The sequence below is a fragment of the Drosophila subobscura genome, chromosome J (assembly GCF_008121235.1).
Source record: "Drosophila subobscura isolate 14011-0131.10 chromosome J, UCBerk_Dsub_1.0, whole genome shotgun sequence".
Classification (NCBI taxonomy): Eukaryota; Metazoa; Arthropoda; class Insecta; order Diptera; family Drosophilidae; genus Drosophila; species Drosophila subobscura.
Window position 1 is genome coordinate 853,896 of NC_048532.1, and position 24,992 is coordinate 878,887.

A 24,992-nucleotide genomic window follows, 5' to 3' on the forward strand; every position below is an offset into this window, starting at 1 on the left:
GGTTTTCATTTTAAATGGTATGAAAAATGAAAAGGTTTCAAGCGCTAACAATTAAAGCGCACATGAAGTCGAGAACAGAAACGACGACGAAAACAGCAGTTGAAAAGTTGTATGAAATGAAATGAAATGATTTGTCTGTAAAAGATAGATTTGGTAACAATGTTGATAATACGGCAGCAACGAAGTCGAGAAGCGACGGCGTTTCCATAATATGCATACAATTTTGAATAAAGCAGTATAAAATCTGCATTTAAAACAATTACAGCATTCAAATACAATAACAACTTTTATTGGTATATTTATTTTTTCCAACCCCCAAGGGTCTGGCCACCAACCCCCACCCCTCATTCTGCACATGTTGCGGCAGGTCAGGTTCATACGCCAAGCCCCGAAAACAAAATCAAATCATCAAAACGAATTTTCGTTTCATCACAGTTTAGGAAGTCAACGCACCAACACATACATTGCTTGCAGTGTCCGTGTGAAACCGGTTTGGAGCGCTACAAAATCATTGGCTACACGAACTTATACAAATGTAGCTTCTAGCTGCGCGCTCTACAAACACTAATACCCATGTAGCTTGGGCTTCTGCTGCGTGTTCTATACGCACTAATACTTGTAGCCGGGACTCCAAGCAGAGGCCTGGGACTCCAAGGCGCACATTTTGCGGTGACGTTTTGCTTCTTCGAAGCTGGATATCTATTATACTATTTGGTTAGTGGTGGTACTATGCTATCAGTTAACATACATGTGTCTCTCTACATGCTGCATACACTGACATACTGAACACAAATGAATGAAAAATTCAAATACAAATTTGTAAAACATAAGGTATACAATCCAATAAAAATAAGTATTTAAAATACGTCAAATTGATTCCTAAAACGGATTAAATTATTGATTCAGTGTTAATAGTTTTTTGCAAGCTAGTAATATTAAATAGAACATCAAAATCGAGGAATGGCATTCGAGATTACGGTATATTTACAGTATATTTTGAAATGCAATGGTATATTTACGAAGGAATAGGAAATCCCTGACGGGATGTCTTATCGATAATTTCGCGGTCACACAATCACACAGCCCCGAGCTGAAATTTTAGCTAAAAACTGTTGACAGTCAGCCAAGCACCACCATTTGCAACAACGGCAGAAGTGTGTTATATACCCCAACATATTACTTAGCATATACAAGTGCCCGCGATGAAATTCCTAATCTGTGCACTGCTCGCCGCGGCTTTCTACGTGGCCGCTGGCGAAGTCAAAGTTGAGGAGGGTGTGCTCATTGCGACAGTGGACAACTTTAAGCAATTGGTGGCTGACAATGAATTTGTGCTAGTTGAGTTCTGTAAGTATTGCAAATCTTAAGTAAATACATATGTATATTTACGCGCCGGCTGACGCTTCAATCTGGCTGATTCATACGATTTCGCGGCTACGTGGTCTTTCGACCGGGAGCAAGTGGAACGAAAACGAAGCATCAAAAAATGTCTGCGTGGCATTTGTTAGCCAAAAGAATTTGTTGTTTCATGGGAGTATACGAAGCCTGTGCGAATTCGAGGAATGCAATTGGAGCTTAGCCTAAAGAAAGAAAAAGTCTATAGTTATTTTTCAAACCCTTTTATCGTTTTTTAAGCGTTTTTATCTTTCACATCAATGAGAAACGAGAGAGAAATGAGAGTTACGCTCTCTCAGACTTTTTCCTCTCTCTTCGTTGGTTTGTGCAACTGTCATCTCTTTTCCACGCGTACATTTTGCACCTGTGTGTGTAAGGGGAATGGGTGTGAGAGCGAGCAAGCAAATACTGTGTTGTTATTGTTTCTGTTGTTTAGTTCCCATAAAAGTGCCATAAATTCTAAATGTTAAATGCCAATCGAGACAATGCTTATGCGCACTATTAACTTCAAAAAGCCCATTTTTCTAACTGCTCCCTCTGCTTCAGATCCTATGACTTCGTGATTGCATTCTTGTTTTGTATTTTTCACTTATATCAGCAACTTCAATGCTGTCTGCTTCCCTGGGCGTGGCCAAATCTGTGCCCACGCATCCGCTCTATCAATCCCGAATTAGAAAGAAACAAAAGTAAATAAAAGTAGTCGGGCAACTCTTCTTTCGAATCTAGGTTAGATAAGCAAGATATTCTTTATGCGTGCGTTTTTTGCTATTGCTTTCTATTCTGGTTTTGGTTTCCGTTCTGTGTGCCCTTTTCTACGTCGGCGCGGCCACGCAATGGAGAGTTCATTCAACTCTTTCATTGCGCCTGCTTGACGGCGCTGTGGCTGCCAGTGCTGTCCCATGTAGAGGATTAGATTTGGATTAAAAAAATTCCAATTTTACTTGTACCACGGAAACATAATGCCTTTAAGTACTGTATCCGACAGCGAAGAAATAAAAAATCCATCCTTATCTTCCCGCAAATTAACACACTTCAGAGATAAACAAAATTTAGTGATATTAAAAAAAAGTCCCGTCTCCGTAATTCTTCAACCTTAAACATCAGTTATGTTTGGCCGGCATCTCCATTTTCGCCAATATGGCGACGGTGCATGGTTTGTTTATGCTAGGGTTTACGTTTGGTTTGGGTTTGGTGTGTGAATGACAACGTCAGCTAACTTGCTTATTGGTTATGCGGGTCATCCGCATCAGAAATCTTATCTTCGAATATTGCCTTGTTGTGTGTGCCTGTGCCAATGGCAATGCCAAGGCGAATGGCCCGGCCACGTCACCCGAAGCCATGCCAAGCCGGTGATAAGCAGGGCCTCTTAAGACGTTGTCAAGGCGGCATTATGTCATCTCGCCGTTGTGGCTGTGTGCGTGGATGCGTGTTAAATTGCAGCTGGGGCTGAGGCAATGGGAATCCACCACGTGGAATTTGCATAATGTCAAACAGCTGCTGGCTATAGAACAATGCGAAGTGCGATGGGGCCCTGCTCCAGATCCGTGTCAAATGTAGCGACTTCAATTACAATTGACAGTCCAAAATTAGAATTTTCCGTTTGGGCGCCAACTGTAAATGTCCGTTACCATGCATATTACCATGAGATATAAAAAGTACGATTTAATTTTAGATATCGGAACTCTGTTTCTAATTGCACTCTCCCCCTGTTTTGTAATCCTTCCAGATGCTCCCTGGTGCGGACACTGCAAGGCCCTCGCTCCCGAGTATGCCAAGGCTGCTCAGCAGCTGGCCGAAAAGGAGTCTCCGATCAAGCTGGCCAAGGTCGACGCCACCGTCGAAGGAGAGCTAGCTGAGCAGTACCAGGTGCGTGGTTACCCCACACTCAAGTTCTTCCGGAGCGGTGCTCCAGTGGAGTACAGCGGAGGTCGTCAAGCCGCTGACATCATTGCCTGGGTAACCAAGAAGACTGGACCACCTGCCAAGGATCTGTCCAGCGTGGCCGATGCTGAGCAGTTCCTCAAGGAAAACGAAATTGCCATTATTGGATTCTTCAAGGACACCGACTCTGAGGAGGCCAAGACCTTTTCCAAGGCCGCCAATGCCCTGGACTCCTTTGTCTTCGGCGTGAGCAGCAATGACGATGTGATTACCAAGTACGAAGCAAAGAACAATGATGTGATCCTGTTCAAGCCATTCGATGATAAGAAATCTGTGTTCGAAGGCGAGCTCACCGAGGAGACTCTGAAGAAGTTCGCTCAAGTACAATCACTGCCCTTGATTGTGGACTTCAACCACGAGTCGGCTTCCAAGATTTTCGGAGGCTCCATCAAATCCCACCTGCTGTTCTTCGTGTCCAAGGAGGCCGGACACATTGAGGCCCACGTCGATCCCCTTAAGGAGATTGCCAAGAAGTACCGCGATGATATTCTGTTTGTTACGATCTCGTCTGATGAGGAGGATCACACCCGCATCTTTGAGTTCTTTGGCATGAACAAGGAGGAAGTGCCAACTATTCGTCTGATCAAACTGGAGGAGGACATGGCCAAGTACAAGCCAGAGTCTAATGATCTGTCCGCCGAGACCATTGAAGCCTTCCTGAAGAAGTTCCTTGACGGAAAACTGAAGCAACACTTGCTGTCTCAGGATCTGCCTGAGGATTGGGATAAGCAGCCCGTCAAGGTCCTCGTTTCCAGCAACTTCGAGAGCGTCGCCCTCGACAAAAGCAAGTCCGTCCTGGTTGAGTTCTATGCTCCATGGTGCGGCCACTGCAAGCAGCTGGCTCCCATCTATGACCAGCTGGCTGAAAAGTACAAGGACAACACTGACATTGTAATTGCCAAGATGGACTCTACTGCCAACGAGCTGGAGAACATTAAAATCTCATCCTTCCCCACAATCAAGTACTTCCGCAAGGATGACAACAAAGTCGTCGACTACAACTTGGACAGAACTTTGGACGATTTCATCAAGTTTCTCGATGCCAACGGTGAGGTGGCTGATGCGGAGCCAGCAGAGGAGACCGAGGAGGAGGAAGAAGCGCCCAAGAAGGACGAGTTGTAAATCCAACAACAATAAAAAATAACAACAAAAGAAAATCCAACAACAATGAACAGCAACATCCCTACAGCAAACAACAGAACCAACAAATAGCAACGTACATTCTGTAGTTTATTTCTATTTTTATGGGTTGTGCCAGTGCGCGGCCAGAATCTCCTAATCCAGCAAATGAGTTTTTGTCATTTGGCTATTGGGTCAGCTGGTCGCCCGACCGCCATCCCAGCATTTGCCACTCACATTTAATCTTCGCATTATCAATTTTGTTGCTTGTATTTGTACTTGCAACGCAACTTTCAACGCTCTCTTCAGATGTTCCGACGGATTGCGTTAAATTAAAATTCAGTTTTATTGAAGAATGAAGCAAAAGCGATAAATTTTAATATGTAATTCTTAAAGTTTTCTATTTTGGAATTTTTAGAATCATTGAAAGAACTGATTAAGAACTTAACAAATAAAGTTGGTAACAACATTAAAACCAGAAAAAAATACTTTAAGGGCCAAATCTTCTAATACCCTTGCAGATCGATCGATGCAGGGGACACTTACTTTAAGTTATCGTATTACTTATAACAATTTGACCTGCTCATTTAGAGTTCGCGCACAATGTATCTAAAAGCGAAGCTGAATCAGCTTGCTGATAAAGGGCAACATTGATAAATCATCCCATCTTTCAGCTCAGTTTTTGTATTTTTCGGATACGCTTTCAGCTACAGTGTGCACAAAAATGGGAATGAAGTTCTCAGATGATTTCAAAATGCAGATCGACCATTTTCGCTGACTCCTCAGAGTTGCTTTCATCTGCATGTATACGGAAAGAAAACTCCACAGGCTAAAACATCTATAAAGAAAACTAACAGCTCTTCTTTCGTTTCAATGGATGTGTCATCAAAGAAATAAATAAATCAAACTTTAGAATTAAAGATAATTTCGATAAAAACGATTAAAGGGTCGGTTTTCAATTCAGACTCAGGGCAGACTTAAAAGCTACCGCGGAATTGTCGATTAAATACACCGAGAGACCCTCATGACATCCCTTTATTGGAAGATTTTCAAATTAAGTTGAAAACTAACGAGAAGAGACGTGTGAGACGCTTCTTACGCGTCACAACTTTTATACCCGGCACTCAGTACTACAAATGTACCTTAGCGGTTTCTTGTCAAATTTTAAATTTTTTCTTCATCTTTCATCTACATCTACAACACTTCTCACGCCAACACGCTCCTTTAGCTCGCCCCCCTTTCCCAGAGCCACACTGCAGAAGCATAGTGTGAAGGAGAGAATATGCAAAAAAACAAATATAAGCTGCGGGACGGGGTGGGTTTAGCCACTGAAAATTATTTCTTCAAATTTCTTCATTTTGGCTATAATAATGATCCAATCGGATCTCAATTCGGTGATCTGATAGATATGGTCATTCCCTACGGAATGGCGTTTTTAGTAATCTTTTATCTTCATTGTAGCATTGGGAGATTTTCGCCCTTTTGCGGAGGTGGAACGGGGCGGGGCGGGGCTCATTTTTGAAATACACTTGAAACAGTGTGAGCATACAGAAGTCGCGATGCAAAATTTGGTGGCTCTAGCTTTTATGGTCTCTGAGATCCAGGCGCTCAACAAGTGTGTGTGAGCATACAGAAGTCTGGATGCAAAATTTGGTGGCTCTAGCTTTTATAGTCTCTAAAATCCAGGCGCTCAACAAGACGGACGTGCAGACGGACAGACAGACATGGCTCTATCGACTCGGCTATTGATGCCGATCAAGAATATATATACTTTATGGGGTCGGAAACGTTTCCTTCTGTGCGTTACATACAACCGTTATTCGCACAAATACAATATACCCTATATACTCTTCGAAAACCGGGTATAAAAAGGTTAACCAACATAAAATAGCATAAAACTTTACGTGAATAGCCAGGAGCAAGAAGGAGCAGCACAGTTCCTCTTGCTTGCAATTTGCAAGTTGTTGTTGTTGTCCACGAGTTGTTGCTGTTTTGTCCCGAAAAAATGTTTAAAATGTTAAACGGACACCACTGTTTCTGCTAACGTATTTATTTTGAAATTTCATCTTTTTTTCATACAACTAATTTGCTGTTCAATATAATCTGTTAACCATTTACTGTTCATGTTACCTTTAATATTTTAATATTACTTAAAGGATCGGACGGCTGTACGAATAATTTATGTGCGAAATAAAAGTACTTTTTTGTTTAAGTTAATTTTAATAAGGATACCATAGAAGAAAATTAAAAATATAGTAGATATGTTGATCTTCGATACAAAATTAACTTTTTCTGTTTACGTTGACCGTACGCCAAGTTATAGGGGTTCAAACTTGGGTGATGACGGTGTACGAATAATATGTGGTCTTACTGTATGTACATATGTACATATGTATGTATGTATGTATACCCAATCGAGATACATTCTCGGTATCTGACCTCTAACAAGATTTTTGCATTCATTTGAGCCTGAGATTTCAAGAACTCCCTCAATTCGAGGATATCCTTTTTCCCAAGGGTATCATGGTGTTGATCATTTCGTCCCCATGTTGGGGTACAGTGCTGATCACTTTTCGCAGCATGTTGCTGGTCCATGCAATTTATGTTTCTAACGGTAAAACACGCAAGGTGTGATTTAATTCAGCGTACGGATGGAATAAAGACACACTGTTGCGAGAGTGAAACATCCCTCAAGAGACAAATAGAGAGACAAATCATTACGGAGAAGAGAGACTAAATCCTCGAGGATTATTCTCGAATATACTTTAAAAATTGATATAATTTGAAATTCCCTACCGTAAATATTCATTGAAATCATCTTCATAGCTAAAATATCCCCAACAAATAATTTTTAGCGTTTATATGAGATTGCTAGGTTTCTACGGAGGCTTAAGCCACCAACCATACAGTATATGTATGGTATATGGGGTGCCCATATCCGGTACATTATATACTTTTCTAAATATTGTAAGCAATATAATGAGATCAATGTATATTTTGGTATATTTTTGAGGGTCGTGCGGTGTATCTTATCGATAAATCCGCGGTCACACTTTCCTAATCGCTTCTCTTAAAGTATAATAAGTATATATATAAACTACCTTTCTAGAGCATATTACAAAAGTAACATGCCTAAGCACAATCTAATGTGTGCTGTATTAGTATCTTGCCTTGGGGTGTCGAAATTTCCAGTATAAGGCGTACTTGTAAGTACGTCGGTTCTTCGGTCGTATTCAGATTTGGGTATGTCTCCCAATAAAAACTGAGGGACTTTCACTACAATAACGGGTTTAACCTGTGATTTCTTTTTGAACAATTTGCATTCGCAGAATTATGAGCTTAACACAAAGCAGCTGCGAGCAAAGGAGCAGCGGCAGGAACAGAAAGAGTAGTAGCAGCATGTTGGACGACTTCGATAAGGCCAGCATCGTTGCCCATGCCGACGACAATGAGTACATATCGCCGGCCACTCCGGAACCCCAGCCGGAGACGGAATTTGCACATTTGACTGAAACTAAGCGAAAGATTCATGATGCTATAGCTGCACTCAACGATGACAGTTACGACAAACGCATCGCGCGCCTTCTCCCGCAGTACGAAGGGTGAGTGTGGATGGAATAAGGGTGATGTGGAAGGGGAAACGAGCTCGGTGCTTATTCAAATTATTTATTGGATACTTAATTGGATAGAGCCATTCGGGAGGAGTTTGAAATTGCCCAGTACTCGCCACAGAGATGTCGGAAACTGGCACGCATCCTCACCGGACTCACTGATGTTATTCACACCATATTCAGGTCGGTGCGACAGGAAAATGCCTATCGCCAACGCATGTGCAATATTGTGGCCTTCTACATATCCTGTGAACTGTGCTCTGCCCAAGAGCCTGTCGAAAAAGAAGAGTTTATCATCAATCGAATCAGCAGTTGCCTCAAATTTTTTGTGGAATACGGCAACGGCGGCGTTGGCGTCCACAAGGAGCATGTTCTCCGCACTCTTCTTGCCGCACCAAAGCTGTTTAATCGGGCTAGCATTCTATCAGTGTTGTACAGGTACAAGTTATAAGACAGCTGTGTTTTTCTCTATATACGCTCGTTCTATTCATTTTTTTTTATTTTCTACAGCCGCCTCTTTTCTCATTGGTCCATGCCTAGCATAATGATCCAAGCAGAGCTGCCGGACAAACTTTACATCGAATATATTCTAATCTTTTATTACTGGCAACGACTTGAGCCCGATGAGGCAGTCAAGGAGAAGATTGTCGAATTCGCTGAAAAGTTTATGCGGCCCTCGAAAACATTGGCCACAAGAAGCAAATACGCAGAGTACTTGCCCAAATACAGTGCCCGGGGCACGGCCACGCGTTCTATACTAAATCACCTGCGCCAGAATAGCTGCACAAGTCTGCATATGGCGATCAAAGTTGAGAATCGACCGCCGCAATCCAGCGAAGTGGTGAGTTGTGTTCAGTTTGCCTTCCATTACTTTCTTCATTCGGTTTAACAATGATGTCCCAGTAAAAGGTCTGATTCGGACAAGCAGATGGGGCAATAGGCTCTGCCGGCGCAGTTAGTCGCGTGTCAGGCAGAGGCTGGCTCCACTCGGCTATCCCAAAGTGACTACAATCTTAGCTGAGTACCGAAAATAGCCACCTTGTGGTGGCACTAGACATGTCTCTGGTTTCCATAATTGTAATACAAATATTTCCATGATTACTGCAGGTAATCAGTTCGGATGATGAGGACAGCTGCCCGCTGTGGAGCAGCGTTAGGTCGAGGACGCCAACGCCATCGTCCAGCCAGCTTCACCCTGCCTTTCTCCAGAATCTCTGCAAGAATGCCCGCCAACTGGAGCCCTGTGAACGAGCGTCGGCTTTGTTTAGTGGTATCGATAACACCATAGAGATTGTGGATCTTCGTGATTCCGATGATGAAGTGGAAATGTTCTCTCTGGACTTCAACGTGCCAGCCAATGTGGACGGAAACAACTCAAACTCAAATGATTCGGCCAGTCAGTCTATCGCGGAAGATTACTCAGTGCCCGTCACGCGCATATATCCGACCAACCTCAGGACCTATGAGCGAGGTCCAAGTGCAACTGCCATCTCTGTCTCTGTCCCACCCACCACGTACATAGTGCCCCGAATAGTCAATAGCTATAGCTGTCGGAGAGACAGCCTCCACCTGGTGTCCACAACAGCCCCGCATCTCGTAGATCAGTCGGTACAAACAACTGAGGACGAAGAAGAGCTGGAGGAACAAGCACAGGAAAAGGATGCACTGCCCATGTGCCCACTCTGCTCGGACAACCGGCTACCGGCCACAACCACAACTAAAACCACCGACCTGCTTTACTCAGCCCATAGAAAATCCCATAGTCACTTTCAGAGGAGCAGCAGCGCCAGTAGCAGCGAAGCCAGCAACAACCAGCACCAGCACGTACACCACTGCCACCAACCATCTAGTCAGAATAGCAACAGCAGTGGGAATTCGATGCAGAAGAAACAGGTTACCTTTAGTCCCCAGCACCTGGGCGTAACTTTCTCGAGAGCCAGCGTAGTCTCATCCAAGAACCCAGCTATCAAACGTTACGAGACAATGGCAGCCTCCAAGGTGGACCGCATTGATACTCTTAAGTGGATGGCTCTTAAAGGTAAGAAGATACTACTTTCGATATTTCCGGTTACCTGACTGATATCTTTTGCAGAGCACATTCAGGCTAGTGCCAAGATGTTCGCCAAGCTGAACGCAAATAGTAACAATTGTGATAAAGAAAAATCTGGAAGCTACGCAGCGATTACAAAGCTTCCGGGGAACAAGGCCTCGCCGGTCAGAAGTGCGCCTAGAGCGGCCCAACTCACCTCCTCGCAGCTAACGCCGACCACGAGCAATGCCTCCAGCTGCACGCCCACACGCATGAGAGCTACACCCCGAGGGCGAGGGGAATTGCCCACGCCTCCAGCGTCTACGCACAGCTCGGCCAGTCCATATCAGATACTCAGAGCATCCACCGATACCCTGGGCTCCATTGACATGGAGAAACTCGAGGTGAATGCCAGAGTCTACAGCTTCAATCGCCGCCTGTTCTCCAAGGCAGCCAACGAGCATGTGGGCTTCTATAACCAGCTGTTGAGCGTGCAGCGGAAGAATCTCCGGCAACGGAGATTGGCCAACCGCACCAAAAACCGCAATCTTGTGGATCCGAGGCAAGCGGAGCTTGTCAATAGTGCCAGGCAGCGGTGCCTACAGCTACGTGCTCTTAATGCCAGTATGCGAAACGAGGCAGAGCAGCTGCAAAATAACCTGACTGCCATTAAGAATTATGCCATGCGGCATGCCAAGCCCATCGTAAGACTGAAACGTTGTAATCTCAATTTCTTGGCTAGAACTGTCGAAAATTCTCATCGCTTATCAACCTCGTCAATGGATCCAGTGAACGGTAGTGAATCGGATAAGGAGGCGTGTGGGGATAATCAGCAGGAACAGAAACAGCAGCAGCTTGATCAGAGTCAGGTCAAGCAAAGACGCCGAAGGGGTCACAGCGTTTGGAAGCACATCAAGAAAAAAAAGAAGATTTGGTTGCAGGCTCCCGACGTAGCTTCGGACACGGCGCCAGTTGAAGTTCAAAATCCATCCCCAAAGTCAGATCGTGGATCAATGACCGAGCCAGATTCAAAAGATCCAGATCCAATGCCAATGCCAGCTTCTAAAGAACCAAAATCTCAAATTCCTGAGATTGGCATGGAGCTGGAAATTCAGGAAGACGGTCTGGAGACGGATGACAGCAGCGCCGTGCCCTCCCCTGCCCACAACATTGAATTGGTGACCAGCAATGTTCCGGTTTACCTGCTTAACGGGGAGAGCCGCGATGTGAGCACCCCTCTATCCAGCCAATTCAGTTGCAGCGGATTCACTGAGCCGGCAGCGGCCAGTGATTCCTTTGGCCTATCGAAAAAAGATTAGGCCTTCCTCCTTTCCTCTCCTTTTCTCGTAGCCTGGATAGTATTTTAGTGTTTAGAGAGAAGAGAGTATCTGTTGCACAGTCTAGGTATATTACCTAAATGCGGTTTAGAGAATTACGAATTGTTGAAAGTTTTGATTATTATTTTTGTACATCTTGCAATATTTCCCCTAAACTAAACACGAACACGAACCAAAATGTTGTCAATTTAAAACAATGAAATTAAATAGAATATATTTATTCAATTATAGCCGAAGCAACACACTTGACACTTTAGGGCGGAGCCAATGGGTTGGGGCTAGTCGATGTAGTCGTGTCAGCATGCTAAAATAGACACACAAAATAATATAATTTTGTAAAATTTCAAGATACTTCATGAGAAGTAAATGTAAATATGAACAGCAAAAGCGATAAGGGTAGGTAAACCATGTAATTTATATAAATATGTACCGCTGTATCTCGAGTCTCACAGGCTGCCACATTCTTTACGAGAGACAGGAACGCATCTCGAAAGAGAAGGGCCAGCGCATCTACATTAAAAACACCCAGACCGAGGTGCGTGAGCTGTTTCGTCGCACTGCGGATAAAAACAACACTGCAAGCAAGAAAGCGCGGGACCAGATCCAGCAGAAAGCCTGCAAGCTGAACCAGCAGATCAAGCAGGAAATAGAACAGCTGAAGCTCTTAAGCCACAACATTTTACAAAATCCCGTCGAGTCCAAAGCTTCAGAGTCGGATATGGAAATGCACGATAATAAAGCCGAAGCGCGACAGTCCTTGTCTCGAAGCCAAGATAACGACACAGAATCTTCCCAAGAAGACTTGAGCTACCGCACAGTGGGCCTGATAAAAAAGAGGATCACGCGGGTTGAAGGCGGCTGTAATTACATAAGCCGGCAAAGGGGCACCAACCACGACCAGAACACACGGTCTGTGTATCAGTGTGATTTCGGAAACCCCTCAAGATTCATCGCCTATTTTCCCGGTGCACAACGACAGTTTCGAGATGATGACAACTGTGTATGCTGCGCTCTGCGGGCAAGTGTTCCCATACCCCTATTGACTAGTCAGAACTGTCGGTATCAGCCTAGCTGGGAATGTGTCAGTTCACGTCCGTTAAGTCCGCGAACGGCAACCGATCCTTACACTGAGCTCTTCTGTCGGAATTGGTGTTCATGCATTCCGCCCGTTAGTACCCTGAAATGCAAACAGAAAAGCCGGCGTAATTCGGAGGAACCGTGCGGGTCGAAGAGCCGGAGCTCCTCAAAAGCTGGAAAATCGCTGGACGACAAGATGCGCAAGAAGGTTAAGAAAAGCGGAGCCAAAATCGACTCGGCTTCGTTAGACCAGTATAGGGTCCAGAGTTCCGAAAAGCTTCTTATGGTCACCATGAAAAAGGAACCCAAGTCCCTATCAGCCGCACGCCAGCGTCAGTCAAAAGCTCGAGCTGGAGAAGAGATTTCCCAAACAGGAATGGAAAAGTCCACTTCCGCGGACAAGCAATCAGATGAAAGCAAGGATAGCATGTATCGCGACTACATGGACAAGTATAGAAAGGAAAACGGGAACGCAGAAAAAGATAGGCGAGCAGCAAACCTCGCACAAGATTACGCACAGGTTGATGGGTTTTCAGATGGTTGCGGTCCTGGCTACTGTGAAACGGATCCAATTTGTTCCGCTGACAAGAGGATTGGGTGGGGCAGAGCCGAGTGCCACACAAAAAAATGCGTTTGCATTGCACAAGAATCACAAACTGATGAAGAATACACAGAACATCGCTACGCACAGGAACAAGCCCAGGTTGATGGCAGTGAACCGAAATCTGGACAAGAGGGAGTCCGTCCAGAAGGGAATGTAGATCTCGAGGAATCCGCAAATGACGAAAGAGGGGACGGGGACGAAAGGTATGTCGATCGTTGCGGTCCTGGCTATTGTGACAAGGATCCAATGTCCAGCCCTGATAATCAAGTTGAGAGGAGCAGAGGCGTGTGCGTTTCCCAGGAAGTCCAGACTGATGAAGAATCAATCAAGAAGGAGACGACGTTAACCCAAACGGATCTACAGTCGCTAGAGAAACCCACTCAAACCGATCTCCAGGGAAGTAAACACGAGACACTCACCCAAACGGATCCAGAACTCAGCCATCAAATTAGCACCGGTATGTCGCCTATATCGGGGGCGACTATCAAAGAATCGAACTATGATTTCGTACGGCAGTCGCCAAATGATGTCAAGGAAGATGTAACATCTGCATCTCAGAAAGAGACTCTCTCAGCAGGTCAGAATCAAATTCAAGGTAGCTATTCGCCAGCAGCTGCATCAAGGAAAAGTGCTCAGACAAAAAAATATATGAAATATATTAATCGAGGATGCCTAACAGAGGGAGCTCAGGAAGAAGCATACACAGTTTGCAGTAGCAAATGTCCTCGCCATCGGGCTAGGCAGTGCCAGTGTTTGGCAGTGTCCCCTGGTCCAAGTCAACGAACGGACGCAATCCAGGACTACAAGGAGGAACAGTACCAAGCTTACGACGGAGACAATACAGTTGTTCATCAAGTATCCTCGCATCATGATCTCGAAATGCGCACAGCAGGTCGCACGGAAAAGGCTTCGCCATTTTGTGCTCCATTGACGTGGGAGGATAGCTGTGAGCCTCACACAGTTCAATGTTACTGCGACTTCAGCCGCAATGTCGAGAAATTAAACTCTTCTTGCTACACTGAGTATCCAGGACGGTCTATGGCTTCGTCGCCCGAGAAGTTACAGGAGAGTGTCCCCGAAAATACCGATCAGCATTCCCCCTACGAATCAACGTATCAGCTAAGCTACGGCAGCTCGGCGGATCCAGGACGCGTACACCGGAATGTAATTACCAGCTGTTATGACGAGGATAATTGTACGTCTGCTGAGCGCAGCCCTGATTACTCAAGTTTTCCAGGCCACAGTCAGACTCGTCAGTACGGGTCCTGTGCAACTGATTGCACAGGGCGTAAACGCTCAGGACGTAATTTCTCCAATGACAGCTATCATGAGTCACAGGCAGCGTCAGGTAGTCTTGGGTATGAACAGTACTCGGATGGCAGAGCAATTAATCCGCCCATGCAGTCACCAGTTCAAAGCCAGCCTAACTATGCTGAGGCTAAGACAGGACTGCCGATTATGATCTGCGAGAAGCGTACGCGCACTGTCACCTTCGAGGACGAGAGCGGAAAAGTGCGCAGGATGCGCAATGTTGTTGAGCACTGTCGAAGCAAAATAGAATGGGAGCAGGTCTTAACCCATCGAGATTGCGATGCGGACATCAGTCACTCGGATGCTGACTTCGGAGGAAACAATTCCACAGATGACGACGATTGCACTTGTACTTGCCGTAAGAAAAAAGACATTTTAATTACACTTTCCACCTTCAGCATTTACTATTAATGGTACATTCTCAGGGTCAAGTAGCTCTGCCGGCACCGAGATCACCTGCATAGAGTCAAACTGTGATCTTCATGATGACTTCTGCAACAACGAACATGACTCTAGATCGCAGCCAAACTGCGGTAGCTTGCCGAAATGTAATCACTGCCCCTGCATGCTCAGAACCTATGTCAGTCTGGCCTCCATCTGCACGCCAAACAGCCGATCCATTCAGTAGGAGCAGCCTTGGTGTCAGCACAAATTTTAGTTACGTTTTTACAATCTTTATTATACAACTTCGAGAGCCCTAAGAACATTAAATTTGAGTTGAAATAAAAAAAAAAACATAAGGAAAGAATAGAGGGATCGAACTAGCTACAATGTTTCCGAAGGCACCCTGGGACTGACTTCACGTGTACGTGCCCGACAGAAACGATCCTGGTCGAGGTTCTTGCGTAGTTCACGTGCCTGCTCTTCGTACTTGGTGGCCATTCGCTCCTGCTGAGTGCAGCGGGCACGCTCCTCCTGCAGCTTTTCCTTATTGCGGCAGAGTACAGGCTTATGAGTCTCGTCTATCAAAGTTACTTGACGCTTGCTTACCATGGTCTGTTGGTATAGATGTTGCAGTCGATCCATCTCGTTGTTTGTCCTGATGCCATTGTCATCCTGACGCTGCTGATCCTGGTGCAGGTTCTCCAGCAACTGATACGTGGTCTCTGTGGTTACTTGGGTGACGTTAGCCGTCCGGTGGAGTTCGTCGCGCAGCTTCTCGCATTGCTTCTCTAGCTGCGAAGTTGATTCTAGTTATTGTGATACCATAAACTACTACGCACTTACTAAGTCTGACAGTTAGTAAGCTTGGATTAGCATGCGATGAAAACTAAGACCTTAGCAAGGATACTGATACAGATAAGCTTTGGGGACCGGGCTAAAGCTCACCTTCTTTCTAATTTCATTGACTTCATTTAACTCGGCATTAAGCTTCGCCTTTTCCACATCCAGCTTGTCACACAGCTCTTTGCGTGCCTCAAGATCGACCTTCTGGATGCGCAGATCGTCGCGGACATTCTCCAGCTCCCGCTCCAGGCCGCGCGCAGTGGCTCTAGCGGCAGTTAATTGTAGTTCCATCTCCTTCAGATTGCACTCACAGCACTGCAGATGATCCTTGAGGATGCGCATCTCGCACTCCAGCTCGCAGATCTGACGTCTGAAACGATTTTACATTAGTCAATGCCGCAATAGAAAATGAGAAACTGCATTTTTTAATGCATAATGCATAATGTTTACTTACTTTGACTCGGCTGCCTCGCACTCCAGACTCTGATTGTTTCCCTCAAGCACCACCTGCTCGTTAGTGAGGCTGTGGAAGTTGTCCAAGAGTTCGTCCCGCTCCTTTTCCTTTAAGGTTCGAGTAGAACACACCTGTCGGCATTAGCTAGGCGGCTCGAGTATTTGGCTCTCATCCACTATGTACTTCAAAGATTGACTGACCTTTTTCAGGAGCAGGTCCTCTGCCTTCTTCACCTCCTGGACGTACTTGTGTAGCTGTTCCTTCATGTTTGCTACCTTCTGCTCCGACTCCTTGAGCTTTTTCTGCAGAGTCCTGGCCTCCACCTGGGCATCGCTGAGTACGTCCATAAGGCGGCTGATCGATTAAGAAATGTGAACATATGTATGTGTGCATATACATTGTATTAGTGCCATAAAAACTACATATTAATAGTCGCCGCTGTGTGAGGAAAAACTTTGCCTGAGCGCGGAAGCAGTTCTACGATCTCAGCTGCGGTAATGTCTTTTTTGCTCACCCATTCTCTGCTATGGCCTCATCGCGGCTGGCCTTAAGTGCCACAATCTGTTGCCGCAGCGCTTTACTTTCTGTTGAAGTATCATTCAGTTCCGAGTCGCACTGTCGATTTCTGTTGTTCAGTTTGCTGTTTGGGTAGAGTGAAAAATCAATTATTTATAGATAGAAATTCCTGTCAATCCTCTCTTAAAAAGGATAATGGGACACCTGGTTCGCATACATCAATTAATTTTGAATTATTTGTATTCATGGGACATTATGGCAGCTTTGTTCAAATCTGTACCTTACTGTTTTTATACCCGGTACTCGAAGAGTAAATAGGGTATATTGTATTTGCGCACAAAGAAAGGTATGTAACGCACAGAAGGAAACGTCTCCGACCCCGTAAAGTATATATATTCTTATTCAGCATCAATAGCCGAGTCGATTAAGCCATGTCTGTCCGTCCGTCCGTCCGTCTGTCCGTCTGTCCGTCTTGTTTGTCGGCTAGTTCTCAGAGACTATAAGAGCTAGAGCCACCAAATTTTGGCACCAGACTTCTGTATGCTCACACTGAAACCAGTGTATTTCAAGATAACCGAAAACTAACTAAACGCCATTCCGTAGGGATCACCAAATTGGGATCCGATTGGATCATTATTATAGCCACAGTGAAGAAATTAATTTGCAGTGGCCAAACCCACCCCGTCCCGCAGCTTATATTTGTTTTTTACACATTCTCTCATTCACATTCTGCTTCGCGCAGTTTATGGCCTCTGCCCTTGACACGTCTCTGCCCCTGCCTCTGCCGCGTCTCTGCCCTGACTCTGCAGTGTGTGTTTCTAGGGGAGGGTGGCGAGCTAAAGGAGCGTGTTGGCGTGAGTAGTGTTGTTGATGTAGATGACAGATGAAGAAAAAATGTAAAATTTGACAAATAACCGCTCATCAATAAATATCCTTTATGGGGTCGGAAACGTCTCTTTCTGTGTTTTACATACATCAACTTTGTGCACAAATACAATATACCCTATTTATTCTTCGAGAACCGGGTATAAAAACTTAGCCGAAACTCTAAATATAACAAAGAAACGGACAAGGCAAAAATATGTTGCTCATTTTTAGAGAGAGACTTCGTCGGTCAACAGAGTTCCACTAATGCCAAAGACTAGAAGAGCCTGCCCCTATCACAGGCGGTAGTCCCATAAGAAGAGACACAGAGATATACACAGAGGTAGATGTGAATTCCAGGCACGTAGCCACACATCCGCGCTTCGGCTTGAAGCTCAAGAACACACAGCTCACAGAGCAATGAAGTACCAGTCAAAGTCGCCATCGACGTCTTTGTCTGTCAGTCATTAAGGCTAAACAAAGTTCAAATACCTGACGCGGACTGACGCAGAACCGAAAAGGCTAAGAGAAAGAGAATGTTTATATGTATAGAAACATGTACATATGTATGTAATTAAATGCTTGTATGGACTTGTGTGTGCTCGATGACTGACATTTTGACGCCCGCTGCTTGCTGTTGGCTTTACGTCCAAAATAGTTAAATCATTGCTACTAAATCTCTGAGTAAACTATGGTGCTCTGCCTGGGTAGTTTGCCGTTTGTAGTTTCCATGGAAGAGCGCGCTGGACGCAAAGAGCGAGTCAAGCAGACCAGCAGAAAGTTGGCCGGGCTCAGATGTTTTTTACCTGCCTGAGCGAACGGACGGCTCAGTCGGTCTATTGTTTGGGTCGGTCGCGTCGAGTCGGTGTTGCCTTAGGGAATTCAATTGTATATCGTTTGGGTGACCGCGTTTTGAATGTGTTATTGTGGAGAGGACGCTATTTTTCCCTATAACTAGTTTTTGAAAATTCACGAATAAGTTGCAAAAGGTGCCTAAAGAAATATGTAATCGCTAATCATTGTTGTGTGTCGAGCCAAGACTCACAGGAGAGGGAATATTTTGATTGGATGTGAACCGAGCCCCGAGCCCCAAATCAAACCAAACTGAATCCCAAACCTGTTGCTTTTACAGCAGCTAACAAAACAACATAAGACTGGCCAGAAATCACGCAACTATCCAACAGCATGGATCGGAAATATATACATATTTGGGGAGCTGGTGCAGAGTGTGGCACTTCTCGTGTCCACCGCTTGGCTGGCTTCTGCGGCTGCGGCTGCGGCTGCTGTTGCCCATGTAATGCTTGCCACTGTTGCAGGTTTCGTCATTTGCTCTTACATCAAAGGCGCTTCGATTATGAGCAGCAGAAGATTTCTGGCCAAGCAGAAACAAGGCAAAAAGAAGTCAAGATAAATGGGGATTTGGGTCATGGTTAACAGCGCACGAACCACTCTCTGGTTTTCTGTTGTGGTTTTTGGTTCGTCTCGGCGCTGGCACGCGGTCGGGGTCTGGCTAGTTGGAGTCCACGCGCACCGATAATCAGATGCCCCAAAGAGTTGGCTAATTCAAATTAGGCCCGCTTCGGGGCCTGTGTCTGCGACTTTGACAGCAAAAATTAATTGATTTATTAACAGCTGCCCCGACAAGAGAAAAATTATCAATCATTCGGTATAATGAGAGCCGAGCCTCCGTCTCTTTTCCCTCCTCTGGCATACAATAGCGTAAATCCATTAGTCGCCGTCGCCGACCCAGCTGATGCCAAACTATTGAACTTGCTCTTCCAGGTCCACCATGACACGACGAAAGCTGCTCATCTGCTGGGCAGCCCTTCAGGCGGGCTCAACAATGATTACCTGCCTGCTGCTGATGCTGACCACCTCACAGCCCGGCGGCAATCAGGTGGCTGCCGGAATTGTGCCGCCACCCTGGAGTGATCCGGCCACGAACCCCTGTGCCAGCATGTCCGGGGGCTGGCAGCTTCTCTATTGGACGCCGCTAAAGAAGTGCTTCAAGATCTTCACTTTGGGCTATCCCTGCCCGGACACCATGGAGCTGAGTCCCACGCCAAGTAATGCCAAGCGCAAGAATCTTCCTGCGGCCGAGTGCCGCTGTCCGCCAGGAACTGCTCTCAGTCCTCTGACCAGCTCCGTTTGTCACAAGCTTTACGAGCGGGGTCCGTGTCAGAGAACAGAATATTTCCACCCCCTACCAGATCAGGCCAAGAGGTGAGTCTCCGGAGGGATTTGGCTCATTCATCATTACTTCAGTCCCAATTTCCTCTTCTTAGGACTGGCAACCGGTGGGGCACCTGCAAGCGTCCGTTGCAGTGCGTGGATGGAATGATCTTTTGGCCGAGAGATAACAAATGTTATGCCCGGCATAGGCGTGGGCCCTGCAGCCGGGGAAAGTTGCTGGTGCGCAACGAGGAAGGGCTGGCCGAGTGCCGATGCGAAGATGCAGGCGAATTGGCCTCGTACTACTCCCCAGCGGAGGACTCCTGCCATGAGCACTATACCAAAGGACCTTGCTCTACGCCGGGTCACATTTTCATGCCGGGTGGTCGGTGCGACTGCCAACAGCATCTGCCACAATACTATGTCCCTCAGCAGATGTGTTTCGAACTCGGTAGGACTACAATTGACAGCACGGTAGTCCCCCCACCCCCTCCTTATTCACAGTTCTCCCCTCATTTCAGATACTCCGGGACCCTGCCCACCTGGACACATATTTCGCATACCCGACAATACTGAGGTGGCGACAGGCGGTTCTTTGCAGCTACTTCCTCGGGCCAAGTGCCTGTGCAAGGAAGGCTACGTGCCCTGGGCCGATGGCAACTGCTATCGTTTGTACACACGGGGACCGTGCGGTTCCAACGAGTTTCTAGTGAATGCCACTTCCTGTGTGCACAATTTTTGTGGCAAGAGTCGTCTGTACTTCCCGGCCGAGGACTCTTGCTATCGTATTGGCTCCCAGGGCCCGTGCTCCCTCTATCAGGTGGTAATCTTCGACTTCACCGCACGCCCTTCGCTCGACGGCATCTCCTACAATGGAATGTGTGGCTGTGCGGGAGCGCTCACCAACTTGGACCAACACTGCTCAGGCTTGGGCTCTGGCTTGGGTTCGGACACCGACAAGGAGCAGAACATCTGCGAGTCCACGCCTGGAATGGTCGAGATCAACGGCCAGTGCCACAAGCTGTACACTCGAGGACCCTGTGGGGCTGGCCAGTGGCTGCAGCCACTCAAGGCTCACTCACAGACGAATACAGCGACTCTGGCCTACGCCAGTCGCGCCAAGTGCGTCTGCCGTCCTGGCTACACGCCCACGGAGGCGGACCAGAGGGGCCAGAGCAACTGCAGTGCTCGAAGCGTGAGCCTGGCGAGGTATTTAACGAGAGAGCGACACAACTCAAAGTTCCTCAATGATCTACACACTGGTACTCCCTCCCTAAATGTTAACACGAGCTTTTCCAACTATCCTTTGTAGTCTCTGGGCCTGGCTTTGAGTCTCCCGCCTGTCTCCTTTCATCATTCCCCTTTTTTATCTTTTGTGATGCATGCTTAGTGTTTTTAGATCGCAGTAGTTCGGCTGTTATTTCATTAACCATTTTGTTTTTGTTATTTTAGGTGGCTTTTAGACATATTCGGGTAACCTTTTCGATGTTTTCGCAACCTCGGGGGATGGGATTGTGCCATGAAGTTATTAAATCGACTTATGTATGAGTTGTATTTAAGATAAATCTCGATAAGACAATTAAAATAAACTCAAACTATATGAAAACTAAAGAAGATTGCTTACATGGACAGATAGATTAAATTCAGCGTTGACTACTTTCGACCCTAGACCCGGAATGGCTGCGCCACCAAGGGGCCCAAGCGACAACGAAGCCTTTGCCGCTTAGACATGGATCCTAGGCAGATCCACAGGCCCACCACAAGCGACCGAGGGGCGATCAAACATGACTCGCGATAGTTATAATCGTACCAGTCGCGTTCATGCAGGAAATGTAGATGAGAAACTAATACTTGAGTAACTTATATTTCCCCGTCCTAACCAGCCGCACACTGCACGCGGTAGATTTAAGCTAGCGAGACAGAATGATCAAGCACAAGCAGGCTGCTGGAAGGGGTACGGGGTAGCCACTGCAAATTAATTTCTTCATTGTGGCATTAACAATGATCCAATCGGACCTTCATTCGGGGATCTGATATGATTGTCGTGTCTGCTGAATTGTGGATGTCACAGATTTGTTTCCTTTGTGGAGGCGCAGCGAAATTTTGAAATACACTTGTGCCAGTGTGATATTACATAAGTATGGATGCAAAACTTGGATCCTCTAGCTCTTTTAGTCTCTAAGAACTAGGCGCTCATTAAGACGGGCAGTCGGAAATGGCTATATCAAGTCGGCTATTGATACTTTATACTTTATACTATAAATACTTTATGGGGTCGGAAACGTTTCCTTCTGTGTGTTACATTTACAGATACATACTTATGTAAGTATTCAGCAATAAGTACTCACCGCACTTGGTCTTCCAGCTCCTTGACGCTTTGTTCCAGACAATTTCGCTTCTCCTTGCAATTCTTCAGCTCGTATTCTAGTTTATATGCTCGCTCGGTTTTGCTATCCAGTTGATGCTAGAAGATAGCGAAAGTATTACGGAAGATAGTGGAAAGGGGAGCAGAGCTCTGGGGTTTTACCAGAAGAGTGTCCTTTTCATTTTCCAGGGTAATGTAGGTCTGACGCAGGGCACCGATTTCACTGCGCAGGTGGGTGACCTCATTCCGGTTGGATTCGCGACTGGAGTCCAGTGTGCTGGCCCGGACATCTGCAGACTGTCGCTGGCGCTCGGATATCATCAGTTTACTTTGAAAGTCGGCTATAATTCGTTCATTCTGCTCATTGAGCATGCTTCCAGAAAGAGTTGTCGATTAGAAATGCTACTCATCTTGAGCAATAGAATAGTTGACTCACGTTATCTGTTCGTTCTCGGTCTTTAGCTCGTCGATTTCGGCTTGAAGCGAGGCCACACGATGCCTTAGCTGGGTTATGTCCTCTTTGAGCAGAGCCATATTCGTTTCCCCTGGAAGGCGAGCTAAGTTCAGGTCCTTGTTATCGCGTTCCAGCTGCCGTAATCGGCCATTGAGATCCTCGTTGCGCTGCCGAAGGGCCAGGAGCTCCTCTGCATGCAATTGAACGGAACACAGCTGCTTCTCCCTTAACATGTTCCGCTCGCAGCGCACTCGCTCCAGCTCCGACCTGGCACAGTCGCGCTCTCTTTCGACACGCCCGATGGCCGCTTGGACGCAGTCGCTTCGATTGCTGTTGGTCTGACAGTTGGAACCACTGGCGGTGGATGGAGGCACGGTCTCGTAGTGGGTACTCTTTTGGGGCGAGTATTGAAGTTTGTTGGAGCACAGTTCATTCCGCAGTGTCCGTAGCTCTTCGTCCTTTGACTTAATTTGGGCACGCAGGAAGGCTATCTCCGAGTCTGAACCGGATCTGGCCATCATCCGTAGATATTCCTTCTGGAAGAAGTCCCGCTCCGACGCCAGCCGGATTTTCTCTTCATCCAGGCTCACGGAGCTGTTTTGGTTGTGGTCCTTCGCCTCCTTTTGCATCTCCGATATCTTGAAATGCATTTTGCTTAGCTTCTTCTTCTGCTTATCAATGATGCTATTTAATTCTTCCTCGCGACGGGTTAGCAAATTAAAACGTTCGTTCAGATTACGCTTGTCACAGGGGACAGCAAAAGGAGCTGCTCCCGCCGCCAGACGTACTTCGTTGAACTGTTGTTCGTTTCGCTGCTTCAACTGCTTCAGCTTGTCCTGGAGATGCTTCACCTCCAGCTCCCGGGCATCGATTTCTAAATTAGCTTGCTCTTCGACCTGGAGGGCTGCCTGTTTGAGCTCATCTAAGCTCATTTGAAGCTTCCGGTTGTCTTCGTCTGAGCTTACGGCCCTCTGCATTGCATTGTGCATTTTGTCTTGGTAATCGCGCACCTGCATAATAAGCTCACTCTTCTCTCGTTGCAGCAGGTCAATGTCCTCCGATAAGGCACCCACTTCCTTATAGCAACAGTCCTTGGCCAAAGCAGCGGGCGGCCGTCCCCCAGTCAGCATATTATTTAGCCGTTGAATCTCCCGATTGCGCGACTCAACTTTTCGCTTGAAGAACTCCAATTGTTCGATGGACGTGGCCAGATCATTTTGCAGCTTGTCCAGCTCCTCCTGGCCGCTGGTCTGTATGACGGTCACCCCATCCTTGGTGGTGTTCGTGGCCTTAAACACTCCCGCATTGCATTTCGTACATTTCAGTGTAGTGCCAAGAGCGCAGGGCAGAACGTTTCCCGAGCGTACTGTGGTTATAAAAGGTTTCTTGGCTACAAAAAAATGCCCAGCATTAAAAAACATTTATCAGTGGATGAACCTAATAACATACTCTGGCGGGTTGTCGACACTTGCGTCCGTTTGCCTGTCGTCGAAGAAGCTAGTTGCTTGGAGATCAAGGCATCCAGCTGGTTCTGTAACACCACGTTATGGCTTTGCAAGTGCTCCTTGTCTGTCTCCAGACCTCTCACCCGTCGTTCGGACTCTGAGGACAAACATTTTATAAAGTTTTTCCAAGATCAAGTTGTCCTGATAACATACCACACAAGCGAAGCTCGTAGTCCTCGCGATCCCTAAGAAACTGCAAGTGGAGCTCATTGCATTCAGCTATCAGGCGGGAGTTGTCGCATTTGTAGGGTTCGACGCCCAGTTCCCAACAGGTTTTCTCCTTTAAAGACACAACAAATCGTCGCTTAGCAACGTCGCTTGACCCATTTCCCCAATGGTAATCTTGACAGGCTTAGCTACTATAAACATATTTATATATTCGTACCTCTAGCAGAACGGAAACTTGCTTCTTTGTGTCCCTGAGACATTCCGTCGTCTTGACCAGGTCGCCGAAAATTCCTTGAACCAATGGAATGGCCAGGACGGGCAGCGTCTGATTGAAGCCCATGACATCCAATTTGGACCGCAGATCCTTGAATTCGCCATCGTTAAAACCATTCATGGATATCTGATGGCTAAGCCTTTCTTCTATTGAATTTACTCAGTTCAATAGTTGCAATATTGATTGCAAAATATACAAATAAAATATAAAAAACGAACAAATAATGCGCCAAGAGTTAAAAAGGTGGTAGCGTAGGTGGTGTGACTGTTGACTTATCGACCAAATATACCGAAAATATACTTTTTGGTATATTTTGATACCATGTAATTTTCAAAATGTACCGTAAATATACCAAATAAAATCATAAACTTTATTTTATACCCGGTACTCGAAGAATTAATAGGGTATAGTGTATTTGTGCTCGAAAGTGGACGTACGTAAAGCCCAGTACTCAGATGCGAAAAATTTTCTTGCGAAAGATATTTGCGATGATATTTCCATGCAAACAATAAGAAATCAACCCTGCAGTTGAGTACTCAAATCAGTAGAAAATATACCAGAAAACCAGC

At 46.1% G+C, this 24,992-nt stretch overlaps 6 protein-coding genes across 13 annotated transcripts; 5 read left to right on the plus strand and 1 right to left on the minus strand.

Annotated features, from left to right (window-relative positions):
• The first annotated feature begins 1,099 nt into the window (after positions 1 to 1,099).
• LOC117893696 (protein disulfide-isomerase) lies at positions 1,100 to 4,941 on the plus strand. Its single transcript, XM_034800385.1, has 2 exons — positions 1,100 to 1,347; positions 3,122 to 4,941. The coding sequence occupies exons 1-2, from the start codon at positions 1,203 to 1,205 to the stop codon at positions 4,456 to 4,458; spliced, it is 1,482 nt and encodes a 493-aa protein (XP_034656276.1). The 5' UTR covers positions 1,100 to 1,202; the 3' UTR covers positions 4,459 to 4,941.
• Positions 4,942 to 7,502: 2,561 nt separating this feature from the next.
• On the plus strand, positions 7,503 to 11,662 carry LOC117893206. 2 transcript variants are annotated; one of them, XM_034799731.1, is made up of 6 exons: positions 7,503 to 7,698; positions 7,785 to 8,057; positions 8,145 to 8,504; positions 8,577 to 8,907; positions 9,174 to 10,104; positions 10,159 to 11,662. In XM_034799731.1, the coding sequence occupies exons 2-6, from the start codon at positions 7,789 to 7,791 to the stop codon at positions 11,412 to 11,414; spliced, it is 3,147 nt and encodes a 1,048-aa protein (XP_034655622.1). In that variant the 5' UTR covers positions 7,503 to 7,698; positions 7,785 to 7,788; the 3' UTR covers positions 11,415 to 11,662. The 2 variants fall into 2 exon arrangements, with proteins under 2 accessions (XP_034655622.1, XP_034655623.1); XM_034799732.1 differs by having other exon boundaries at positions 7,504 to 7,661.
• A 14-nt stretch (positions 11,663 to 11,676) lies between these two features.
• LOC117893188 lies at positions 11,677 to 13,712 on the plus strand. The gene is made up of 3 exons (XM_034799698.1): positions 11,677 to 11,828; positions 11,885 to 13,628; positions 13,691 to 13,712. The coding sequence occupies exons 1-3, from the start codon at positions 11,807 to 11,809 to the stop codon at positions 13,710 to 13,712; spliced, it is 1,788 nt and encodes a 595-aa protein (XP_034655589.1). The 5' UTR covers positions 11,677 to 11,806.
• LOC117893213 lies at positions 13,648 to 15,127 on the plus strand. The gene is made up of 2 exons (XM_034799747.1): positions 13,648 to 14,782; positions 14,850 to 15,127. Exons 1-2 carry the CDS (start codon positions 13,762 to 13,764, stop codon positions 15,050 to 15,052), a joined length of 1,224 nt encoding a protein of 407 aa, XP_034655638.1. The 5' UTR covers positions 13,648 to 13,761; the 3' UTR covers positions 15,053 to 15,127.
• Positions 15,112 to 24,671, minus strand: LOC117893205 (centrosomal protein of 135 kDa). Of its 2 annotated transcripts, none has more exons than XM_034799729.1 (12): positions 24,367 to 24,671; positions 24,135 to 24,261; positions 23,926 to 24,078; positions 22,459 to 23,866; positions 22,185 to 22,395; positions 22,006 to 22,121; positions 16,620 to 16,745; positions 16,306 to 16,459; positions 16,106 to 16,236; positions 15,754 to 16,021; positions 15,415 to 15,600; positions 15,112 to 15,351 (listed from the first exon to the last, which is right to left on the minus strand). In XM_034799729.1, the coding sequence occupies exons 1-12, from the start codon at positions 24,541 to 24,543 to the stop codon at positions 15,190 to 15,192; spliced, it is 3,219 nt and encodes a 1,072-aa protein (XP_034655620.1). In that variant the 5' UTR covers positions 24,544 to 24,671; the 3' UTR covers positions 15,112 to 15,189. The 2 variants fall into 2 exon arrangements, with proteins under 2 accessions (XP_034655620.1, XP_034655621.1); XM_034799730.1 differs by having other exon boundaries at positions 15,113 to 15,351; positions 16,106 to 16,212; positions 24,367 to 24,670.
• On the plus strand, positions 18,259 to 21,268 carry LOC117893212. Of its 6 annotated transcripts, none has more exons than XM_034799743.1 (4): positions 18,276 to 19,204; positions 19,268 to 19,708; positions 19,771 to 20,108; positions 20,179 to 21,081. In XM_034799743.1, exons 2-4 carry the CDS (start codon positions 19,275 to 19,277, stop codon positions 20,967 to 20,969), a joined length of 1,563 nt encoding a protein of 520 aa, XP_034655634.1. In that variant the 5' UTR covers positions 18,276 to 19,204; positions 19,268 to 19,274; the 3' UTR covers positions 20,970 to 21,081. The 6 variants fall into 6 exon arrangements, with proteins under 6 accessions (XP_034655637.1, XP_034655634.1, XP_034655631.1 ...); XM_034799744.1 differs by adding an exon at positions 21,110 to 21,268 and having other exon boundaries at positions 18,277 to 19,708; positions 20,179 to 20,919; XM_034799745.1 differs by adding an exon at positions 21,110 to 21,268 and having other exon boundaries at positions 18,277 to 19,708; positions 20,179 to 20,866.
• Positions 24,672 to 24,992: the final 321 nt, after the last annotated feature.